We start from the raw sequence: 25,855 nt of genomic DNA, 5'->3' as shown, positions 1-25,855 counted from the left end.
ATGGGTGAGTGTATCCATGTGTGCAATCGAGTAAAGAGGATGTGGGGATGTGTGTGTGTGTGTGTGTGTGTGTGTGTGTGTGTGTGTGTGTGTGTGTGTGTGTGTGTGTGCGTGTGTGTGTATCAATGGGTGAGTGTATCCATGCGTGCAATCAAGTGAAAGGGATGTGTGTCAGGTACATTGAGTGGCTATGTGTTTGTGTGGGGATATCCGTGTGTGTGTGTGTGTGTGTGTGTGTGTGTGTGTGTGTGTGTGTGTGTGTGTGTGTGTGTGTGTGTGAGAATGCCTTCATGTGTTTGGGAGAGTGAATGGGGGTACCTGTTTCAATGTTATGACCACCAGAAAGCACTGTTTAGTAATGGTGGTAATTACCAGTGATTCAGAGACATGCAAATTAACCGAAGATAAGGTATTCCTCATAGTGGCTAAAGAAGCCTCTGAATTACATTTTATGTGATTGCATAAACTTCACCTTTTGATCATATTGGGTGTCTTTCTGAATCCCAGGGCTTATCACATCAGCAAGGCCACTTGGAACATTTATCTTCTCCCAGCTGCACAAGGAGAAAAATTTTTCAGTATAGTTTTAAGGTCTGAGAAGTCTTGTTTGTCCACTAATATTAATTACAGAGTTTGATAAATAGAATAAGAGTTAAAAAGGGATCTTTGAAACATATTATGCACACATAAACAATAAATATATAAAAAATAAAAGAAACACTAGCATTTTGTAAAACATTACTTTTTATTAGAAATATTCTTGTATAAAAATTAGCATGCTGTATGCTTTTTATTCATTTTTTACTCATAAACATCCAGGCACTGTTACGTTCATGTTCCTTGATTGGTCAGCAGACATGTCCCAGGTCAGTATGCCACAAACATATAATTTACCATCTATGAAATCAGCACTTAACACTGGCAAGTTTGTCATCTTTTTTTTTTTTTCTTTTTTTTTTGATTTGGTGACACACAATCCAAAGTTTTTATATTTTTTATTTTTTTTTTTTTAAATCAAAGGAAATCAACAGAGAGAGACAGAGCAAGAGAAAAAGAGAAGGAACATAAAAGTTATACACAATCACAAACAATCCCACAACATCAAACAGTTTTTCTTTAAAGAAAACAAACAGTGGGTTGCAAACATATGATTCATAATCTGTGTATTTCATTCCAAACTGGGCAGCTTTGCTCCACCTGAAGGTTCATTTTGTTCCACTTTTTTTCAGGCACTCAATATGCTCAGTGTTGACTGCCAGGAATAGTGGAGGAGACTCTTAAGCAGGCCCCATATCAATTGGCAGGCATCTTGGACCCCGAGAATCCATTCATTTTTGAACAACTAATTTCCATCCATAACCTAAACAGGTTTTCTTCTCGGAGGAATGAAGGAGAACAGGGAAGTAGAGGGGGTCATGCTCCATTAGATTGCATGGTTACTGTAGCTGACATACGTTTGTTTTGCTGGCAGAGCTAAAAGGCACAAGTGAGAAGCAGTTAAGTTCCTGTCAGCAGTAAAGCAATACATTTAAGTCTATAAAGCAAATCATAAACATGCTAAAATTTAAAGCTCAAGCAGCCGTTCAACATTTGAGGCATCTGGCTGGTAAAATTTAAGAAATAAAACAGATATCACAAAACTGAGTGAAAGTTCTTAACTGCCTATTTTAAACTGAAGTTGAATTTGTACAATGCCTAAAACACTTCTATCATGTTGTTAGTTTCCTAGTTTAAACAAGCAGCAATGCCCAACTGGGTGGGCATTATAAGGGAAACAACTGACCACCAAGTGGTATGAAATCACACCACTCCAGGAAGGTGAGTTATTTCCTGGAGGGCATTACTGCACTTAGACAATGGGCGATCTGAAAAAATTGTCTTGTATTTTTTTATAGTATATACTTTTTTTATACTTTTGATGGAAAATACTTCCCCTGCATAATGTCCTAACTTGCTAAACTTCTTATTGTGTAGGAAATGCATGTTGATAAGAATTATGTTGAAAATCTGTCCCTTATTTAGGTCTTTTTTTCTGATATTTTTACCTTTACCTGGAATTCTTGATCAAAGAAGTTGAGAGGTATGTGCTGAGTCACTAACTCGCTCACTCACTGAATCTCTTTCTCTTTCTTTCTTTCCCCCTTTTTCTCACAGCGCTGGCCTTATACATAAGCGAACAAGGTAACTGCCTAGGGTGCCATACTTGTAGGGGTGTTTCCCTGTTTATTTATTCAATTTTAGAGCAGTGTTTTATTGCTGTAATTAACAAATAAATAAATAAGCCATTAATAGTAACTTAACATAAAATGTTCCTGTGGAGCATCTGCCACTCCAGGGGTGGGACTCCAACTGACTGTCGTTATGATTGCTAAAACAGTGCAAGGTCATGGAGTTCAGATTTCACAACGTTCAAAGCATAGGTGCAAAGGAGATAATTCAGAGAATTGTTCAGATGGGTAAATTAGTATGGCCAGCTGTCTTAATGAGCAATCAAGATGGTGCACCCCCTATTGCATTCAATGGGGAAATTGCATTAAAGCTAAGATGAGGTAAAAGGCAGCAGAGATGTAGGGATGTAGTGATGCTGAGGGGTGTGTGTGCATGTCTGGAGGAGTATGAGTGGCCTGGAATGACTGTATGTGCATGTGTGAATTGATGTGTGTGTCTATGTGTGCAATCGAGTGAAGGGGTTGTGTATCAGGTACACTGAATGTTTGTGTGTTTGTGTTGGGATGTTTGTACTCTCTCGCAAATGCATGAGACTGTGTGTGTGCGCGTGCATGTGTGTGTGTGTGTGTGTGTAGATGAATGGGGTGAATGTTTCCATGTGTGCAACTGAGGGAAGGGGATATTTGTCAGGTACATTGAATGTCTATGTGTTTCTGTGTTTGTGGGGGGGTGCCTATTTCAATGTGACGCATGGGCTGCTGGTGGTAATTGCCACCAGAAAGTGCTGTTTAGTGTTGTTTGTTTGTCTGTCTTTCATCTTTTCCTGGTAAGGGGTCGCCACAGCGGAACTCTGGTCCGCTAATGATTGGCAGTAGATTTTTACAAAAAACCGCGGGGAGGACATGCAGACTCCACACAGAAGGCACTCCCAAGCCCAGCCGAGAATCGAACGGGAGAACTTCTTGCTGTGAGGTAACAACGCTACCGCCGTACCACAGCGGCATTACTGAGAAAGTGCTGTTTAGTACTGGTGGTAATTACCAGTGATTAAGACATGCAAATTAACTGATAATGAGTTATTTCCCATTGCAGCTAAACAGGCCTCTGAAATGAATTTTATATGATTGCAAAAACTGCACCTTTTGCCAGTGCACTTTTGCTTGCATTGGAATTCTTTCTGAAGCCTAGGGTTTGCCCCATCAGCAGGTACACTGAGAACATATTACCTTCCCCCAACCATACAGGCAGCAAGAATTATTCATTATAGTTTAGCATTTAAGGTCTGAGAAGTCTTGTTTGCCCACTAATATTAATTACAAAGTTTTATGAATGGATCAAGAGCCAAAAAAAGGGATCTTTGAAACACATTATGCACACAAACAATAAATATGTAAAACATAAAAGATGTTAGCATTTTGTAAAACATTATTTTTTATTATAAATATTATTGTATACAGATTACCATGCTGTATGCTTTTTATTAATTTTTTACTCAAACATCCAGGCACTGTTAAATTCATGCTTTTTGGCTGGTCAGCAGACATGTCCCAGGTCAGTATGCCACAAACATATATTTTACCATCTATGAAGTCAGCACTTAACACTGGCAAGTTTGTCATCTTTTTTTTTTCTTTTTGTTTTTGTAACAGATGTGCAAAATACTTTCTCCTACACCAATTGCATTTATTACATCAAGTTAGGACATCTGGCAAGGGAACTATTTTATATAAAAACATTTAAAGTATATACTGTAAAAAAATACAAAACTATGTAGCTGATAGCCCATTGTCTAAGTGCAATAATGTTCTCCAGGGTGAGCGTTATCATGAAATAACTGACCTTCTTGGGGTGGTGAGATCTGATGCCACTTGGCATTCTGTTATTTCCCTTATAATGGGCAATACATAAGCGAACAAGGTAACCGCCTAGGGTGCCATACCCTGTTGGGCATTACTGGATGCTTAAACTAGGAAATTAACAGCATGGTAGAAGTGTGTACTCAAGGATGTATATTCACAATTCTGAATGGCCAGACAGGAGAGAGAGAGAAGATGCTGCATTGTTTACATAGATGTTATTTCAATGTTTTCAATAATGCTGCCAGCAGTGATCAACCGTATTTATTGGCAATTTTTCTTTCTTTGTAATTTGTGTGGGGAGTCAGGACAAGGGAATGAGGCAGTGAGATAAGTGTTATTACAGTTTTTACAATAATACTGGCAGTGATTAACCAGATATTTTGGGTAATATTTCTAGCTTTTTGATTAGTATGGGTAGTTGGGATGAAGGGAATGGCATACTGAGACATGTTATTATTGTTTTTTTTACCATAATGCTGGCAGTGATAAACCAGATAAATGTGGGCAATATTTCTGATTTTTTTTACTTTTGTATGCAGTTGGGATGAGAGGAAGGGTCTGCTGAGAGAAATGTTATTACTGTTTTTACAATCATTGACCAGATTGTTTGGGCAACATTTTTCTGGCTTTGTGATTTGTGTGAGCAGTGAGGATGAGGGGAATGCACAGTGAGATGTGTTATTACTGTTTTTTTTTTGTTCAATCATATAATTCTGGCAATATATTCCTGGCTTTGTGATTTGTGTGGGTTAACTTGTTTGCGTGGACTGTGGAGGTAAAATAAATTTTCATAGAGATCAAATGTGGCTATAACTGCTACATTGGTGTTGGAAGAATAAAAGTTACCAACCTTATCTTTGCTCAGTTTAAAAAGTCACTATCTAGTTTTGAAGAAGAGTAGAGGTGCTTTTTGTGAGATGTAAGATGGACACTTGATACGCACAGACAGTGTAGGTATAATTGTTGTGGCTGTCTTCTGTGGAAGAAAGTGACTAGCTACCTGCTGTTGTTGGCTTATTATTTTGGCTATGTAGGATTAATGTGATTATGTGAAGCAATGTGCATTATTTAATTTGTGTCAACTGTTTGGAACAAAGGTGAAATGCATTATACTGTCATTTTTTTTATCACAAGCAGACATCTTGGTGAGAGTTGTCTGCATAAATGTAACTGACCTTGCCACTTGCTCAGTTTAACAGTCATCTCTCAAAAAAATAAGAGATAATGCATTGCAGAATACCCAGACTTTCAGAACTTCTGGAGGCTGCACACACCAAGGCTGTATAAGTGGGATTCAACGTAGACGGAGTAATTGCCTCTTCCCTAATCTCCACCTAGTCTAAAACCAGCACTATGCATGGGTATACTTAAAAGGTCAATGTTCTCGTACGGGGGGTGACATTGTCATTATTTCTTTAATATCCTCCCTAACCTCAGAGGTCACTATATCACTTGCACTGGGCTGAGGACATCATTTTTTTTAACTTTTCCCACAAACTTCACTGGACTAGATAAAGGGCCACTATAACACTATACTGTCTGTAGAACAAAAACATTATTATAATCATTATTTATTTATCGATTTATATTTTTCACTTTCCTTACAACTAAACATTTGATGCATATACAGGTGGCTGTTTTTCGGAGGAAGAGTAATTAAATAGGGTGTTTATATGTAGGGTGCTTATATGTGCATATATATGAATACCAGCAAACATGGTATATTTTGATTGTTCAGTTTTGTCCCAATCTGACATTAGAAGGATACATAGAAAGTGGCTACCTTTTGAGGATAGAGGCTGAGGAGGCATGCTATATTTAAATATGATAGCAGACAGCAACTTGAACTATGACTGTGAGCATCTGTGCCTTAATTTTAATCCCAGTTTAACACCAGCGGGAATACATAGAAAGTGACTATCTTTTTTGAGATGGTGGGGGGAGGAACTACACCTAGATGTGATATATGTATCCCCACAAAAAGTTGTCTTCTCATTTTATTGTAAACTTGTGATTTTCAGCATTGAGTACAAAAACATACTTTATTTCTAGGAAGAAATAAAGACTGACTTTCTTTTCTGTATGCATAACTTTTATTCAGGCCATTCTTGATCAAAAGGTTGAAAAAAACCCTCTAAAATACACCTCAAATTATCTGTAACCCCACGGCTTCTAGATACCTAGCAGCCTCCAGACTCCTATCTTAATTCAGCTATTAGAGGGTAGTTTTAGTCAATTTGGCTGTGTTGAAAGGATGCAGGGAAAAGTAAAGTTGAAGACTGTATTTCTTTCCATAATCATGGTTTTCATTCAGGCTACTGTTGAATGAAACTGTTATTTAAAAAAAAAAAAAACCTCTAAAATGCATTTCAGAGCTTGCAGATTAGGAGCAGTCATATAATCCCCAACCAACACTAATGTTCTCCTGGAAGAACTGGCACAGATGAATAACTTGTGTCAGAGCCATGGCCTAAAACTAAATGCCAAGAAATACATAATAGTATCCTTCAGGAAATCATCCACCTCCGGTAACTATCATATTGTCAACTCAGCCGTAAGAGTTGACCTAGTAGTCACAGACTTGAAGACATACATAGACAGTAGGAATCTGTCACATGTCTTCAACAGCAAGGAAAGCATTCTATGGTATGACAATTGTAAACAAAGAAAGCATTCTATGGTATGACAATTGTAAACAAAGGTATTGCATTGAGGTCCAAGGAGCTTATTGTTCCACTATATTTAGGATTCATCAGACCTGTCATTGAGTACAATGCCCCTTTGCTATGCACCTAACCAGGCACATCTAACAACTGGAAAGTCCACAGAGGTTCCTCATTAAAAGAATACAGGACATAATTAACATTTCCTAAGGAGACTGCCTCAAAGCTCTATCCCTGTATTCTGTTTCCTACAGACTGTTGGGGGGAGATCTATGCCTGGCATAAAGGGATCATCAGACCCCACCCTGATGGACCTCCTGCATATCCACAAAACACACAGTACCAAAATTACCCATTCTAATGATTTAAACTTTTGCCTGTCATATAAACAGGACATGCTGGAGATACAGGTGTATATCCCAGAGACTACCCCTTCTCTGAAACAGGCTCCCAATCCATGTGAAGCAAAGTTTTTCCCTAACCCAATTCAAGTGCAACTTGGACAATTGGATGGGTAAGAGGAAATTCATCCCTGGTTTGGCACATATGTCTCTAGTGGACACAGGCAGCCTTTAAATGGCTTCATCTTTCAGGCTCCTGATTGTAAATATTTCATCTCCCAAGTATCTGCTTACAATTTTCAAGGGCAACAGAACTTGTTAGGAATATGGGATGTTTGGTTAGTCTTAAAAATGCTCTGTTGTCATTAGCCTAGTACACACCTAAGAAATGCCTTCTGACAGCCTATGGCACCAGGTCCCCATCTTAATGCAATTATTTCCACTGCAGTTATTACAGTGCAGTCTTGGTCAGTTAGGGGGTGCTGAGAGGATGCAGAAACGAACAGAAGTTGAAGGGTAAGGTACATTTCTTACTTTGATCATGGTTTTTGTTTAGGTAATCATTAGATAAAAAGGTTGTTCAAAAAAACTCCAAAGTGCACCTCAGAGAGCATCTAGAAACCCCCTCGGCTTCTGGGAACCACACACCTGGCTTAATGCAATTGTTTCCTCCACAGCTGTCATTCTACAGTCTTGCTGAGATAGAACACTTTGGATGAACGAATGAATGGCTAAATAACTGCAGGAAAACTGAAGAGCAAGACGATCTGTGAGAAAAAGGAAGGAAAAATGTATCTGGATAGTGTGTTTAGGCCAGGATGGGATAGGCAGTACATGCGTGTGTGTGTGTGTGTGTGTGTGGGTACCATGGGTCTGAGTCACCTAGAGCTTCAGTTTACCTATGGCTAGACTTGCTTTCACACATACACACTCATATATACATTAATTACTTTTTGAATTTATTTACTTTCCTTGTTTACTTTTTTATTTTATAGTCATCTGACAGCAAAGCCATGTTTAAGAAGTACAAAATGTGGTGTGTTTTTTTTGTTTCAGTCCATGCTTTATGGCAGCTTAATATGTTGCTGTGAAGTGGCAGACTTATTTTATTTACTGGGCAATATCTATCCATTAACATCCAGCTGGAGAATGTGTGTGTTCTCCTATAAAGTATTGATGTTCAATTTGTCCATTATCTAAAGCAAAAGTGTTATTAAGGGAAGTGTATCTAACTCATACCTCTCAACTGTACAAATTTTTGCCTCATATTTTTGATCATTTCCTCATATCATTTGTGGTTTTCTGGTAAATAATTGAGGATTGATGTCACTAAATAACGACAGGCACTTGGCTTTCAGACTTCATACCCTTTGGAAAATGCATGCTTATATAAAACCTGTCATTCTATCAATTTTCTAAGTTTATAAGAGCAATATTTAAAAATTGTTCCTATCTTTGGGCCTTTGTCCCCCATTATTTTTGGCTTTGTCCAGATGTCTTCTGCTAAGAGGTTAATATATATTATCTAACTGTTCAGAACCTTCTTGTGGGTCCATTCATGTTTCATAGCTAAGACTGAGCAAGCAAAATTGAACATATGTGGTCTATCTTTATTCTGCATTGAAATTTTCAGTATGTGGACCAAGGCCTTATATCCTGCTTCTGCAATTTTCCCAAACACATTTATGCAATGATAAGCGATTTTGAATGGTTCTGAGTTTCTTCCTCTATTGCACATCCTTCTCTCAAATGATACCCCCCCTTATTAAAGTGATTCCCTTGGAAAGCCTTGTGCCTTTCTCCAGATTACACGTCAGGCAGTATGTGTAAACCACAGCAAAATGTGCCTCAAAATAACTTACTTTAATTTATAAAATGAACATACAAATAAATCATCTGTTAAAATCCCATTTTTGCATTTTTCCTAAAGCAAAAAAAAAAAAAAAAAACTAAAATGTGTCATGATAAGTCTAATTTTCACCCAAGAATCTTAGTTTTATTGCTGTATTTAGTTCCTATGAGTAAAAAAATCCATTAGCATCCCAAAATACTGAGTGCTACAGCTGTGTGTCTGTCCAGAACTCTAGTAAACACCTTCAACCTTTCTTTTACCACAGGGTTAATAACACACTTTTATTATAACCCTACATAATGTCTCTCATCCCAGCTCACAGATTCAAAGATTCAAAGAAACTTTAGTCATTTAGGAAACATAAGTGCTACCTAAACGAAATTTCAAGTGTCAGCTCTTTTACAGGAGAAAACAAACACAAAAGGACAGACATGATAGGTATTAAAGAATAAACGATAACTATACTACAAAACTAAATATTTAAGTAGCTGTCGCACATGCTTGGATACTATTTATTACATTTGATAACTGGCTACTAGATAATTAACACATGAAAAGTACACTATACACAGAGGTGAGACTGGGTGATATTGCACATAAGGAAGTGACTGGAATTGCACTTAAATGAGAATATATTAATTTTAGTGTGCAATAAATAAATAGACTTACTGTATTAAAAAAAAAAAAAAGAATAAGAGCGTAACAATTTATTCTAGTTTTGATGCATCCAGATTTATGTCTGCACTAATGAGTCTTATTGTAGATGGATAAAAACTGTTCATGAATCTGGAGGTCCGGCAGCGGATACTCCCTAACCTTCTACCAGAAGCAAGTTTAGTGAGCCAACCATACACTGGATGAGAAGTGTCACTCGGTATTTTGCAGGACCTCTTTTTACATCCTAGTTCAAAGAGCTCCTGTAAGGTAGGAAGACTAGTGCCCACGATCTTAGAGCACCTGTAAGGTAGGAAGACTAGTGCCCACGATCTTAGAGTGCCTGTAAGGTAGGAAGACTAGTGCCCACAATCTTAGAGCACCTGTAAGGTAGGAAGACTAGTGCCCACGATCTTAGAGCGCCTGTAAGGTAGGAAGACTAGTGCCCACGATCTTAGAGCACCTGTAAGGTAGGAAGACTAGGGCCCACGATCTTAGAGTGCCTGTAAGGTAGGAAGACTAGTGCCCACGATCCTAGAGCGCCTGTAAGGTAGGAAGACTATTGCCCATGATCTTAGAGCGCCTGTAAGGTAGGAAGACTAGTGCCCACGATCTTAGAGTGCCTGTAAGGTAGAAAGACTAGTGACCACAATCTTAGAGTGCCTGTAAGGTAGGAAGACTAGTGCTCATGATCTTAGAGTGCCTGTAAGGTAGGAAGACTAGTGCCCACGATCTTAGAGTGCCTGTAAGGTAGGAAGACTAGTGCCCATGATCTTAGAGCACCTGTAAGGTAGGAAGACTAGTGCCCACGATCTTAGAGCGCCTGTAAGGTAGGAAGACTAGTGCCCACGATCTTAGAGCACCTGTAAGGTAGGAAGACTAGGGCCCACGATCTTAGAGTGCCTGTAAGGTAGGAAGACTAGTGCCCACGATCTTAGAGCGCCTGTAAGGTAGGAAGACTAGTGCCCACAATCTTTTCTGCTGTTATTATTATTCTTTGCAGCTTCTTCCTTTTGGCCATTGTGCTGTTACTGAACCATACAGTGCCATTGCTGGTGATAATGCTCTTGATGGCTCTTCTATAGAAGGTATTTAGAGCATTCATAGAGAGCTTTGCTTTTCTCAGCCTTCTTAGGCAGTGTTGTCACTGGTGGACTTTTATTAATTAGCTGCCCTGTGTTTGTACTCCAGAAAAGATCCTCTGATATATGTACCCCCATGAACTTTGTAGTTTGGAGTCACCACTTCTATCCCATTGATCTTGAGGGGCAGGTACATGGAAGAGCTATTTCTGAAGTCAATAATAATTTATTTTGTTATACTGATGTTCAGGTCTAAATTATTGTTATTGCACCATTCAATTGGGGAGTAGACCTCATTCCTACACCCACTCTCATTATCACCACTTATGAGTCCTACCACTGTGGTGTCATCTGCAAATTTGATGATGTGGTTGTTGTTAGCTTTCACAGAACAGTCATGGGTTAGGACTGTGAACAGCAGGGGACTCAGCACACAACTTGGGGTACTCTGGCATTGATTGTAATGCTCCTTGAAGTGTTGTTACCAGCACAGGTCCTTTGTGGTCTTCAGGTCAGGAAATCAAGAATCTAGTTTTGCAGCCCTTTATTTATTTCAAGGTTGATTCGCTTTTCTATAAGTTGTATTGGAATCACTGTATTGAATGCCAAGCTGAAATCTATTAACAACAGCCTGGCATAGTTGTTCTTCTCTTCAAGATGCTCCAGTGTGAGGCAGACTATAATTGCCAGTCTTTGTCCCTTAGCAAAAAAAAACATTGAAAAGTTTGATATAAAATTAACCTGTGACAAGGAATGAAAAATTAAAAGGAAGTAAAAGTGTTCGGGGGTGAGATTGGGTCTTAAGTGCATTACCAGCATTCATTAATAACAGTATTGCATTTATGGTGTGTACTGCAGCAGTGCTTTGTGTGTGACATGATAAAAAAAGTATTTTTTTAATTGGACCTTGCTTGTGTTTGCTCCTCACATTAGGAGTGCCAAAGCAGGGAACAGGAACCATGGATTAGAAAGAATGGACCTCCTGACTGGCACGCTCCTTAAATCAGGCATGCTAGATGACGGAATGGAATTTTTATTTTTTTTTTGCTCCTCAACTTAAAGTTGAGGAGGGAGTACCAGATCAGAGGATGCCACAGGTAGCGAAATAGCCAGCTACAGCACTGTTGCCAAGTATACTAAGGCGAACTTTATGGATGACCCATTTAAAGGGATGCCCTTAGATCTGAGCACTTTAAAATACGAACAAGGAGGGACCGCTCCTAACTGCTGTGGATTTCCACACTTTCAATGTATTTTGCTAGGAGACTAAGGTTGAACAAGGTCTCGGTTTTTTGTAGTATTTTTTTTTTTGAGATAAAGGGATGGGCTGAAAGGTAAGCTGGGGATGGTTTGTTTTTTGGTTATGAGTGAGGGGTTGATTTTGTGTGTGTGTGTAATGTGTTGGATGTGTAGAGATTAGTATTGGGGGTATGAGTAGAAGTAGTGAGTTGGGGTGGGTGAGTTGGGTTTACTTTTAGGTTGGATATGAACTTTATATAATACGTGTTGAATTTGGTGGCTGTTTGAAGAGGTGGTATATTATGGTAGGGATTGGAATTATTTTTATTTCCTAGGTTGAGTAGTGACATTACAGATGACCAGAATTTCTTAGGGTTGTTTTTGTGGTTATCTTGAACATGGGAATAGTATGATTTTTTGTCATGCAATGTTTGTCTTTTTATTCTTTAGCCAAGCAGTCCATGCTTTGTTCCTGTCTTTCACTAGAATTATACATGATTTGTTGAGCCATGTGGCATAGTTATTTCTTATTCTATTTGTTTGTTGAGGGCCTAGGGTGTTAAGAATGCTTAGGAAGGTGCTGTTGATATGTTCAGCTGCATCATTAAAGGGAAGTATTTTTAGGATGGACCAGTTTATAGCTTTAGAGATTCATTAAATACCTCTTTGCTAAATTTTTGTAGGTTGCATATTGTTTTGATCTTGTATTGCTATGTGAGTTGAGTGATAGTCCTGTGAGTATAGGCTGGTAGGTGGTCACTTAAGGAGTGTGCCTGAGGATGTAAAGTTAGAAGGGTTCAAGATTAGTATCCAGTCCAGGGTCAAGTGTTGGATGTTCTTTTTGCGATATTTTGTAGGAGTATTTATAAGTTGAGTAAAGCCACAGAGGTTTATGCTGTTGGGTGGTGTGAGGTTAGTGTCTGTCAGTCATTGTTAACATTGAACTAATAAACCAAAAAAAAAAAAAAAATCTCAGTGGTAGACAATTAGAAACACTGCATGCTACAAATAAATGAAAAAAAATATTTATTATTTGATTTAGTGATTTTTCTGAAGAAGTCTTTTTAGACAAAAGTGCTAAATCGAATAATAAATATATTTTCTCATTTACTTGCCTACCATCACCGCTTTTCTTTTAGCTTATTAGTTCTGTATTGCTCTATCTCGGCTCCGCTTTTCACACTAGTCTGTGTAAACATCTACTAGGATAATAGTTTTATTCAGCATTGTTTCTGATATCCAGGCTAGAATATTTTCTACAATGGGAATGTTGTGTCCAGGAGGGATGTATAAAACAACTACGTAGGTGTTCTTAGATGAGTTAAGTTTTAGAAATGTTATAAGGATTTTGGCCGTGCAGAATTTTGGTATAATATTTGAGTATAGGGAAGCTATCAAGTTTTTAGGAAAAATTAGGGCTATTCCACCACCATTTTATGTGCTCTGCCTACTCTGATAATGCTGTAACCAGAGGGAAGAATTCCAGTATGTTTCATTTCTGGTTTTAGCCACGTCTCTGTAATAACAATGATGCCTGGGTTAGAGTGTATTAACCAGGCGTGAAAGAGTGTCAGTTTATTGCACATGTTCCTGATATTAAGAGTGATACGTTTTAGGTATTTTTTGTCTGTGTAGTAGGAATGGGACCTGGGTTGCGGTGAATGTCCCTGCACAAGTTTAAGGCTGTGAAAGAATGCCTAGTTGTTTTAGGAGTTTTAAGTAATTTGGGTTTTTGTATTAGTTTTAGGTTGTAGTGATTACTATAAAGGAGTTTTGGGGTGGAAATAGAAGATCGGTGTAAGGATCAGTGTTGGGATTACTTGGGAGAAGCTTGTGGTGGAGGAATTGAGTGGTGATGATGAGGTAATAGTTGTGGTATGCTTTTGTAGCAGTGTTGCTGGAGGAGTTATTAGCGCGACCGGTGTAGAGTGAGATCGCTTAAATGGAAGTACAGGGGGAATTAGGGCTGCTGGAAGTGAAGCAGTTATAGGCGGGAGAGTATAAATGAAAACACTGTGGGATAGTGTTTAAAAAGTAAAAGTAAAAAAGGATGTGTGGGTAGAGTGAATATGGGTGAGATGTGGGAGCGGGATGTAGTGTAGTAGACTGATTGGAGTGTCGTTGGAACTGGAGGGGTTTGCAGGAGGTGGAGCTGAAGGAAGTATAAGTCTATAAAAGAAGAGTGGTAGGTGGTCCTAGTATCTTCTCTGGGATGTAAGAAATAGAGGAGTATTAAAGGCTGGAGTATAATGATTTAGTCAAAATAAGAAAAATTAGAGTTTATTTGGGAAAAAAAAAGGACACTGTGAAATAGATAGCCACTGTTAGGGAGGATGTGATTATAAATGGATACAGTAGAAAGCAGTGTGGGAGAAAGCTAGTTGGAAATGGGGCTAAAAATGAAAAAAAAAGATAAGAAAGTAGAAAACAACAAACAGAAGTATATGTATAGAAGTAGTAAGATGATTTGGGGGGGGGGGCTTTGGAAAAAGAACCGCAAATGAAATATGTAGGAAGTATAATAATAGAGTAAGAGAGGATGGGTGGGAATTGGGGGTAAAGAAGGGGCAGCAAAGAGAAGCTGAGGGGAGTGGGCCTCCTACCCTCACATCAGTGTATAGGTCAATTTATAACTTAGCAATCCTTTTACAGCCAGAGCAAGGCAATTAACAAAGAGATGCAAGTAAAACAGGTTTTCTGTCATTTCCTGAGACTAAATGCCTCACATATGGAGTATAGTCTACTGGTCAAGCAAAAGGACACAGTGGCCAGCTTAGTAAGGGGTCCCACTATTTCACAGAGCAGGCATGTATTTAACTGATTAATGTTAATACACAGCAAGGTTCTTCTTGATAAATCTGCCTACATGAAACAATGTCAAAAGACTCAGTATACTTGTAGGCATTGTTTCCAGGGTCAGGTTTCCTTTTGGGGCTTATGATCTCATTGGTGTGTCTGAAGGAGACCACCCAAGAAGTGTAGATAGGAAATCTGTCCTACTTTTTATTTAAGATATATCACTTCTTACCAGATGTACTTACCATAATGATAGGTCTTGAGGTCTACAACAAGAAGGTCCATTTTCATTATATACTGTCCACCTTCATTGTTTCTCTGGCGCACTGCTTTCTCCTCTCATCTGCTGATTTTTTTTTTCTTTTCTTGTAACTTCCACAGCTCAGAGCTACCTACTGAAGAACTGGAGACTGAGAAGTGCATGATGGGAAGGAGGGAGTAGACTGGCAACTTGTGAAAGTCTAGTGTTCCTAATGTCAGTAGTGAGTCCTAACGGTTAACAAAGGTGGACCTTCTTTTTACGTATCTATCTATTTATTTAGTTAGTTAGTCATTTAGTTAGATTCATTTTGTTTACCAGATTTAAGCTACTGGGTTGAGCCAATTTTTAGAGTGGACCTGGAGAGTTTGACTTGAACAATTACAATGTCTTTACAATGTTAACCAGACACACAAAAATATATCTAGAATACATAACATTTTGTAGGTATTTGCATATGGCAAAATAAAAGAAAAAAACTGCAACTGCAAAATGTAGCAAAATCACTCAGATAAGTATTAAAAAAAATTAAGCACGTGATTAAATGTTCTCAGTAATTACATGATGTAAAACAAGGACAACGCAGCATTGCAAGAGAGATGTAGATTTCGGAACAAGGTCAACAATTACTTTTCAGGAACACCTGCTCACATTTTGCAGTTAGAGAAGGTAAACGGAAAAGCTGCAATAAAATGAGCGAATATAAGGGCTAGGTATAAGGTGTCTACTGTAACTGTTATCATTAAAAGAGCAGGACTTCAAGTGTGAAATAGGAGAGTACATTTTGAGGTAATGATGTCGAAGTATTCCACAATTCTCCACAGTACAGCAATCTCAGAGTTAGTATGCGTAAATAACATCGTCATCCCTCCCATCAGGTAGTGCTTTTTTTTTTTTTTTTTTACTGTAACACTGAGTTTCAAATTTGTTGTTTATTGAATCATTTTTTTTTTGAGTTGTAGGACTCTGCAATTTTAGATTTTGCACTCATGCTTGGGAGCCCAAGTTATGAGCAAATATTGCTATAATGACAAGGCAGAGAGACATTGTATTTTAAATGTGTCATCATTTTGCATCTAGTGTTTTGTTTGTGTACATCAAAACACCATTAGGCATAGATCATTTCCAGAGTTCCATATTTATATATGCAAAGACCATATAAAAAAAAGAGTCAGTGTAAATAAATAAATAAACTAAAAACATAAATTCAGTTCTGAACATTGCTTAGTCATTACATGGTTAAAGAAACTCAGACTGCAAGAATGAATTAAGATACTTATATAAATCCAATGCAGAAAATCATTTGGTAATTATATGTTTAAAATGAGACATAATGAGTACTTTAATCATTTCAGCTGATAACTGCAAAGAGACAGAGAAGGGGATAGAGAGGGAATGAGAGAGCTGTATGAAGTTGAGTGTCAGGCTGTAATGGCTATAAACATCAGCAGTTGGAGATTCTAGATGATTGTTTTATGCACAATGAGTTATGTGGTTAAATTATAAGTTGGCCCTGCTCAAAGATTTAGTGCAATGTTTGCTTGTCAATAGCCTGTTTAAGGCTAAGATTAGGTTATTACGGTTAGTCAGATCAAAAAGAGAGGGTCTCACCAAGGGCTGAAATTAATTTGCAGGCAGAAGGCATTTAGCTACACTGCTGTTAATGTTATGTGTACAGATATGGAGCCACAGCATTCTGAGCTAACATCTCAGCACTTCTGAACTGGCTTCCCACCATAAATTAAGAATGTCTTTCATTAAGTAATGAATTCTAAACCTTGTTGAAACAGGCCCAAGGGCAGTACCAAGATACACAGCTAACCACTGCATCCTGACAACAGAATTAACTGAAAGAATCATTAAAAAAGAAATCAATGCATCTAAATTGCACAACATAATTAACAAATTAATGCTACTGTATGTAATGGTGATTTCAGAAGCAAGCATACTTTCACAGCTTATTATGTCATGACATACAAACGCAGACTAATCTACAACTTGGCCACCATGACCTTTCCCTGCATTTGAAACACACAAGTTGGACGTAGGGCTCAGCAATATAATTTGTCAATTTTTTAGCTTATGAGTGTTCTCGAATGAGCTGCTGTTTTACCTAAAATGTTATTGTTCTATATGTACTGTATGAGTCTATACAGTTCATGTCTCTGAATTGCACAGAGTTATGGGATGGACATCCATCACCACCTTCTGGAACTTCTGGCCTCATATGGGCACTATTTCTGTGCAGCTAGACATAATGCTTAGCCTTTTAGCGCAAGAAATCTATAAAAAGTGGGAGGCCAAATATCAGGGAAGATTTTAAATATTGCTCTTATGAGGTTAAACATTTGTAGAATAACATATTTTGCATTAGCATTAATTTTTGTGAAGGACATGAAGTTGGAAACTCAAATGTCAGCCATTATCTAATGAATTAAATCCTCAAAGATTTGCCAGAAAACCACTGATTTTATTTATAGACCAAAACTATGAGGCAAAAATCTGGATAGACCACACAATTCTGGACAGTTGAGAGGTATGCCACTAGAAGGCTGATTAGTTACATGGAAAATGTGCTGCAGTCTCTATAATCCATCATTCCTACTGGTCTTAATGTGTTCCACTGTACTTACTGACTGGCCTGTATTCATTAATGGCATCACACACCACTGTGATCATGCCTGGGTGGTACTAACTCTCTCATTAGGTCTAAACTGCAGAGCAAATTCCATACAGTCCTTGCTGAGCTTTTCTGGATTATATTCCAGTACCAATAAAACCAAAACCATGCTTTTTACCTGCAAGGATCCTAATAATGAAAGTGCCAATATCACTATAACCATAGCACAAAACTCGCATCACTGTCACACAGCACAAAACTTGCATCACTATCACATAGCACAAAATTCGCATCACTATCACATAGCACAAAACTCGCATCACTATCACACAGCACAAAACACGCATCACTACCACATAGCACAAAACTCGCATCACTATCACATAGCACAAAACTCACATCACTATCACACAGCACAAAACTCACATCACTATCACCATAGCACAAAACTTGCATCACTATCACATAGCACAAAACTCACATCACTATCACACAGCACAAAACTCACATCACTATCACCATAGCACAAAACTCACATCACTATCACCATAGCACAAAACTTGCATCACTATCACACAGCACAAAACTCGCATCACTATTACATAGCACAAAACTCGCATCACTATCACATAGCACAAAACTTGCATCACTATCACACAGCACAAAACACGCATCACTACCACATAGCACAAAACTCGCATCACTATCACATAGCACAAAACTCACATCACTATCACACAGCACAAAACTCGCATCACTATCACCATAGCACAAAACTTGCATCACTATCACATAGCACAAAACTCACATCACTATCACACAGCACAAAATTCGCATCACTATCACATAGCACAAAACTTGCATCACTATCACACAGCACAAAACTCGCATCACTATCACATAGCACAAAACTCGCATCACTATCACACAGCACAAAACTCACATCACTATCACACAGCACAAAACTCGCATCACTATCACATAGCACAAAACTCGCATCACTATCACACAGCACAAAACTCACATCACTATCACACAGCACAAAACTCACATCACTATCACCATAGCACAAAACTCACATCACTATCACACAGCACAAAACTCGCATCACTATCACCATAGCACAAAACTCACATCACTATCACCATAGCACAAAACTCGCATCACTATCACACAGCACAAAACTCGCATCACTATCACATAGCACAAAACTCGCATCACTATCACATAGCACAAAACTCGCATCACTATCACACAGCACAAATCTCGGTCACACATTTGTTTGATCACTACATGATCTCCAAACTACTTGGATTTACAACTGCGAGTTAGTTTAAGCAGTATTTAAAAAGATACATTTCTCCACTCTCTACTGCAGCAGTGTATCCTCTTCTATCACCTCTCTATTTTTTACATATATTCACTAATCTCTGCTCTCCTTTTTGTCATAAACTACAGCAAAATTATCACAAGAAGGCTAGAATTGCAACAGGACAACATGTTATAATGTACCACTATTCCTTGCTTCACAATCTGCAGGGGCTTGAATGCAATCAATGCCTGTCTGTAATTGCACTAAAGTCCTATGATAAACATTTATATTACATCACCTGCCCTTTACATGCTTATATTCTGCAAAGGCACATCACAACATCATGTCCTTTCACAGGGTTCAGGTTTCCACACCTAACATCCGCGAGCAGATGTGAAGATTCATACTTCTGTGTCTGTATTGGTAAGCTCAGAAACATACTTTCAATTGCAACATAGCATTTTTTTTTCAAGTATACAAAATCAGCAAGCAAAGGAGAGTAGTATTGCTAGAAATGAATTCATCCTCATGTTTTGGGGAGTACCTTCAGAAAGTAGACCCGTTTTTTAGAAAATCTCACCAAAATAATATTGATATATAGACTGTATTTTATATACCATATATCATGGACAGAAGTAGGTTAAAAAATAAAAAGTCCCAGGATAAAAAAGTACCCAATCCTGGTAGGTGCACTGGTGCCATGACTGGAAAAAACAACAGTGTAGAATCCTCAAGACAAAACATTCCTACAGTAGGGTCAGGCCAGGCAGGAGGGGGAGGATGGCCCCTCTTGTTGTAGAAAGAAGTAATTGTCCTCAAAAAACACAAAAACTGACAGGAAAAGAAAGAGGCATAAAGATGATAGAGTGGACTATTGAGGAAAAGACAGAAGTTAAGTATTATTACTATTATGCAAAAAGCCCAGAATTTCTTGATAGAAGATATTGAAAAATATTAATTTAGAAATTAGAGGAAAGAAAAATACTCACACAGGAAAAACTGTTAAAAGCTTCAAATGCAAACTAGTGTCCATTAATGCAACAGATTCATGAAAAAACATTATATAGACCAAGAAACACTGGACCATTTGGAAAAAGAAGTGATAGAGGAAGTGCAAAAATATAAACAACAAAGCACAGAGATTTTTGAAAGGTATAAAAAAGAAGCACGGACAGAGATATGGTGTAATAGTTTTGCAAAGGAAAAAGCAAAACTACTCAATACAAAAAAACAGGACAAAAGATATTTGAAAAGAAATACAGGCAAATGCATCTGGAATACAAAAACTAAGAAAACAATGGAGAACATAGAAAAGAAGATTAGTAATGGAGAAGTTAAAGAAACAGAAACTGAAGTTATGGATAACATGCAAAGTGAACGATTTAGTGGAGGCAATCCAACTCTGGTAACATCACAGCATGATGGACCAATGAGTCCTCAAATTAAGGAGAAATGTGGAATGGGAAGTACCTGATCAGTTGCCAAATGCAGATACTCTGGAACCTTCAATAGGAAACAAGTACAAAAGTTCAGTTGGAGTTCCACAACAAGGGAAGGAACAGGAAATAGTGACTACTCTTAATGCAGGCAATCTTGTGAAGTGATAGGCCAGTCAGTTCTAACATGAAAGAGCAATGGATGATGCAGGATGGAGCTGAAGAGAATATGTCACAGGAAAATGTTCTGGAACTTTCTGTAGAATGCCTGCAGAAAATGGAGAATAAAGAATGTGCTGTCAGTTTAGAAGAAAAAGATCTAAGGGAAGAGTTGATTGATTTAATAGAGATGGATAGACATATTAAGATCGATGAAGGAAATAGATTATAGCAAATCAATAAGACCCAAAATGTTAGAAACGTTATAAAACAAATGAACAGAGTAATCAAGACTATTAACAGAAATTCACGTGATATAACAGAAGTAAATAGGATATATTATTGTGCAGCAAAATTAATAACAGATAAAGTCTTACTCCAAAAACACAGGGCAATATTGGAAAGGAAGAGAAGAAATTGAATGTCATCATAGAAGTATCAAATAGAGAAAAGTATGAAGTAATTAACATAAGATGCGTCACTGTTAGAAGAGTATAAAAGATGGAACAGATCAACAAAAGTACTTAGACATGATAAAAGCAATCACTTGCAGTTAAATAACGTCATAATGGAGAAGTCATACAGAACAAAGGATCACTTGCATGTTATCCATAACTTCAGTTTCTATTACACCAGGATCTATCTTACATTATTGCAAATAATAAACTAAAGATATCAGCACAGGCGGAAAAACTTAAGACAATATGCACATAAATATAAAGGAAAGGTACAAAATAAGCAAGTCACTGATGGTCCAAAAAAAAGTTTTAGAGGGAAATGGGGAATAAAGTAAAAGTAATAGAAATACCACAGCAAAAAATATACATGTTTTGGGGAAATACCTGTGAAGACAATGTGGGGCATAAAAAGGTACTAAATTGATAAAAAAAAGTAAAAGAAACAGTAAGAAGTTTAAATGTACAGGATATGAAATGGGATGAAGTAATGGCCAGAGAAACAGAAACAAAATTAAGAAAAGCTCCTACCTGGAAAACCCCAGCCCCAGATGCAATACCTAACTTCTGGCTAAAAGTATTAACATCTTTACATGAAGATTTAGCCATGAGTAAGAAGAGATACCAACCTGGTTAACAACAGAAGAAACAATACTCTTCCTTAAGAGTGAACCCACAACCTATCCTAAAAACTATAGACCAGTAACTTGCCTTCCGATAATGTATAACTGTATGCTGGAAGCGATGCCAACAGAGTTTACAGTCATTTAGAATAAAACTCAGTCCTGGCAATAGAACAAAAAGATAAAAGAAAGTCATACAGAACAAAGGATCACTTGCAGTTAAATAACGTCATAGTGGAGAATTGTAAAAAGGGGGAAAGAAAGTCATACAGAACAAAGGATCACTTGCAGTTAAATAACGTCGTAATGGAGAATTGTAAAAAGGGGGAAAGAAAGTCATACAGAACAAAGGATCACTTGCAGTTAAATAACGTTGTAATGAAGAATTGTAAAAAGGGGGAAAGAAAGTCATACAGAACAAAGGATCACTTGCAGTTAAATAACGTCGTAATGGAGAATTGTAAAAAGGGATAAAGAAAGTTGTACAGAACAAAGGATCACTTGCAGTTAAATAACGTCATAATGGAGAATTGTAAAAAGGGGGAAAGAAACTCATACAGAACAAAGGATCACTTGCAGTTAAATAACGTCATAATGGAGAATTGTAAAAAGGGGGAAAGAAAGTCGTACAGAACAAAGGATCACTTGCAGTTAAATAACGTCATAATGGAGAATTGTAAAAAGGGGGAAAGAAAGGCATACAGAACAAAGGATCACTTGCAGTTAAATAATGTCATAATGGAGAATTGTAAAAAGGGGGAAAGAAAGTCATACAGAACAAAGGATCACTTGCAGTTAAATAACGTCATAATGGAGAATTGTAAAAAAGGGGAAAGAAAGTCATACAGAACAAAGGATCACTTGCAGTTAAATAACGTCATAATGGAGAATTGTAAAAAGGGGGAAAGAAAGGCATACAGAACAAAGGATCACTTGCAGTTAAATAATGTCATAATGGAGAATTGTAAAAAGGGGGAAAGAAAGTCATACAGAACAAAGGATCACTTGCAGTTAAATAACATCAAAATGGAGAATTATAAAAAGGGGGAAAGAAAGTCATACAGAACAAAGGATCACTTGCAGTTAAATAACGTCATAATGGAGAATTGTAAAAAGGGGGAAAGAAAGTCATACAGAACAAAGGATCACTTGCAGTTAAATAACGTCATAATGGAGAATTGTAAAAAGGGGGAAAGAAAGTCATACAGAACAAGGGATCACTTGCAGTTAAATAATGTCATAATGGAGGATTGTAAAAAGGGGGAAAGAAAGTCATACAGAACAAAGGATCACTTGCAGTTAAATAACGTCATAATGGAGAATTGTAAAAAGGGGGAAAGAAAGTCATACAGAACAAAGGATCACTTGTGGTTAAATAACTTCATAATGGAGAATTGTAAAAAGGGGGAAAGAAAGTCATACAGAACAAAGGATCATTTGCAGTTAAATAACATCATAACGGAGAATTGTAAAAAGGGGGAAAGAAAGTCATACAGAACAAAGGATCACTTGCAGTTAAATAACGTCATAATGGAGAATTGTAAAAAGGGGGAAAGAAAGTCATACAGAACAAAGGATCACTTGCAGTTAAATAACGTCATAATGGAGAATTGTAAAAAGGGGGAAAGAAAGTCATACAGAACAAAGGATCACTTGCAGTTAAATAACGTCATAATGGAGAATTGTAAAAAGGGGGAAAAAGTCATACAGAACAAAGGATCACTTGCAGTTAAATAACGTCATAATGGAGAATTGTAAAAAGGGGGAAAGAAAGTCATACAGAACAAAGGATCACTTGCAGTTAAATAACGTCATAATGGAGAATTATAAAAAGGGGAAAGAAAGTCATACAGAACAAAGGATCACTTGCAGTTAAATAACGTCATAATGGAGAATTGTAAAAAGGGGGAAAGAAAGTCATACAGAACAAAGGATCACTTGCAGTTAAATAACGTCATAATGGAGAATTGTAAAAAGGGGGAAAGAAAGTCATACAGAACAAAGGATCACTTGCAGTTAAATAACGTCATAATGGAGAATTGTAAAATGGGAAAGAAAGTCATACAGAACAAAGGATCACTTGCAGGTAAATAACGTCATAATGGAGAATTGTAAAAAGGGGGAAAGAAAGTCATACAGAACAAAGGATCACTTGCAGTTAAATAATGTCATAATGGAGAATTGTAAAAAGGGGGAAAGAAAGTCATACAGAACAAAGGATCACTTGCAGTTAAATAACGTCATAATGGAGAATTGTAAAAAGGGGGAAAGAAAGTCATACAGAACAAAGGATCACTTGCAGTTAAATAACGTCATAATGGAGAATTGTAAAAAGGGGGAAAGAAAGTCATACAGAACAAAGGATCACTTGCAGTTAAATAACGTCATAATGGAGAATTGTAAAAAGGGGGAAAGAAAGTCATACAGAACAAAGGATCACTTGCAGTTAAATAACGTCATAATGGAGAATTGTAAAAAGGGGGAAAGAAAGTCATACAGAACAAAGGATCACTTGCAGTTAAATAACGTCATAATGGAGAATTGTAAAAAGGGGGAAAGAAAGGCATACAGAACAAAGGATCACTTGCAGTTAAATAATGTCATAATGGAGAATTGTAAAAAGGGGGAAAGAAAGTCATACAGAACAAAGGATCACTTGCAGTTAAATAACATCAAAATGGAGAATTATAAAAAGGGGGAAAGAAAGTCATACAGAACAAAGGATCACTTGCAGTTAAATAACGTCATAATGGAGAATTGTAAAAAGGGGAAAAGAAAGTCATACAGAACAAAGGATCACTTGCAGTTAAATAACGTCATAATGGAGAATTGTAAAAAGGGAAAGAAAGTCATACAGAACAAGGGATCACTTGCAGTTAAATAATGTCATAATGGAGGATTGTAAAAGGGGAAAGAAAGTCATACAGAACAAAGGATCACTTGCAGTTAAATAACGTCATAATGGAGAATTGTAAAAAGGGGGAAAGAAAGTCATACAGAACAAAGGATCACTTGTGGTTAAATAACTTCATAATGGAGAATTGTAAAAAGGGGGAAAGAAAGTCATACAGAACAAAGGATCATTTGCAGTTAAATAACATCATAACGGAGAATTGTAAAAAGGGGGAAAGAAAGTCATACAGAACAAAGGATCACTTGCAGTTAAATAACGCCATAATGGAGAATTGTAAAAAGGGGGAAAGAAAGTCATACAGAACAAAGGATCACTTGCAGTTAAATAACGTCATAATGGAGAATTGTAAAAAGGGGGAAAGAAAGTCATACAGAACAAAGGATCACTTGCAGTTAAATAACGTCATAATGGAGAATTGTAAAAAGGGGGGAAAAAAGTCATACAGAAAAAAGGATCACTTGCAGTTAAATAACGTCATAATGGAGAATTGTAAAAAGGGGGAAAGAAAGTCATACAGAAAAAAGGATCACTTGCAGTGAAATAACGTCATAATGGAGAATTGTAAAAAGGGGGAAAGAAAGTCATACAGAACAAAGGATCACTTGCAGTTAAATAACGTCATAATGGAGAATTGTAAAAAGGGGGAAAGAAAGTCATACACAACAAAGGATCACTTGCAGTTAAATAACGTCATAATGGAGAATTGTAAAAAGGGGGAAAGAAAGTCATACAGAACAAAGGATCACTTGCAGTTAAATAACGTCATAATGGAGAATTGTAAAAAGGGGGAAAGAAAGTCATACAGAACAAAGGATCACTTGCAGGTAAATAACGTCATAATGGAGAATTGTAAAAAGGGGGGAAAGAAAGTCATACAGAACAAAGGATCACTTGCAGTTAAATAACGTCATAATGGAGAATTGTAAAAAGGGGGAAAGAAAGTCATACAGAACAAAGGATCACTTGCAGTTAAATAACGTCATAATGGAGAATTGTAAAAAGGGGGAAAGAAAGTCATACAGAACAAAGGATCACTTGCAGTTAAATAACGTCATAATGGAGAATTGTAAAAAGGGGGAAAGAAAGTCATACAGAACAAAGGATCACTTGCAGTTAAATAACGTCGTAATGGAGAATTGTAAAAAGGGGGTAAGAAAGTCATACAGAACAAAGGATCACTTGCAGTTAAATAACGTCATAATGGAGAATTGTAAAAAGGGGGAAAGAAATTCATACAGAACAAAGGATCACTTGCAGTTAAATAACGTCATAATGGAGAATTGTAAAAAGGGGGAAAGAAAGTCATACAGAACAAAGGATCACTTGCAGTTAAATAATGTCATAATGGAGAATTGTAAAAAGGGGCAGAATCTAAGGCTGGCATGGGTAGATTACAAAAAAGCATTTGACAGCATCCCACAT

General features: G+C 37.2%; 1 protein-coding gene across 2 annotated transcripts in view; it reads right to left on the bottom strand.

Annotated features, from left to right (window-relative positions):
- Positions 1–726: 726 nt before the first annotated feature.
- The window catches only part of GRM4 (glutamate metabotropic receptor 4), a 3,082,936-nt gene continuing 3,057,807 nt past the window's right edge, over positions 727–25,855 (bottom strand). For both annotated transcript variants that reach the window (XM_044076481.1, XM_044076482.1), the window contains exon 11: positions 727–1,473. In XM_044076481.1, coding sequence (XP_043932416.1) covers positions 1,424–1,473 — 50 coding nt within the window. In that variant the 3' untranslated portion in view covers positions 727–1,423. The remainder of the gene's footprint in view (positions 1,474–25,855) is intronic.

This window comes from Protopterus annectens, chromosome 7.part0, assembly GCF_019279795.1.
Source record: "Protopterus annectens isolate FY-2018-M chromosome 7.part0, PAN1.0, whole genome shotgun sequence".
Lineage (NCBI taxonomy): Eukaryota > Metazoa > Chordata > Ceratodontiformes > Protopteridae > Protopterus > Protopterus annectens.
This window is presented reverse-complemented; position numbering and strand designations above follow the sequence as displayed.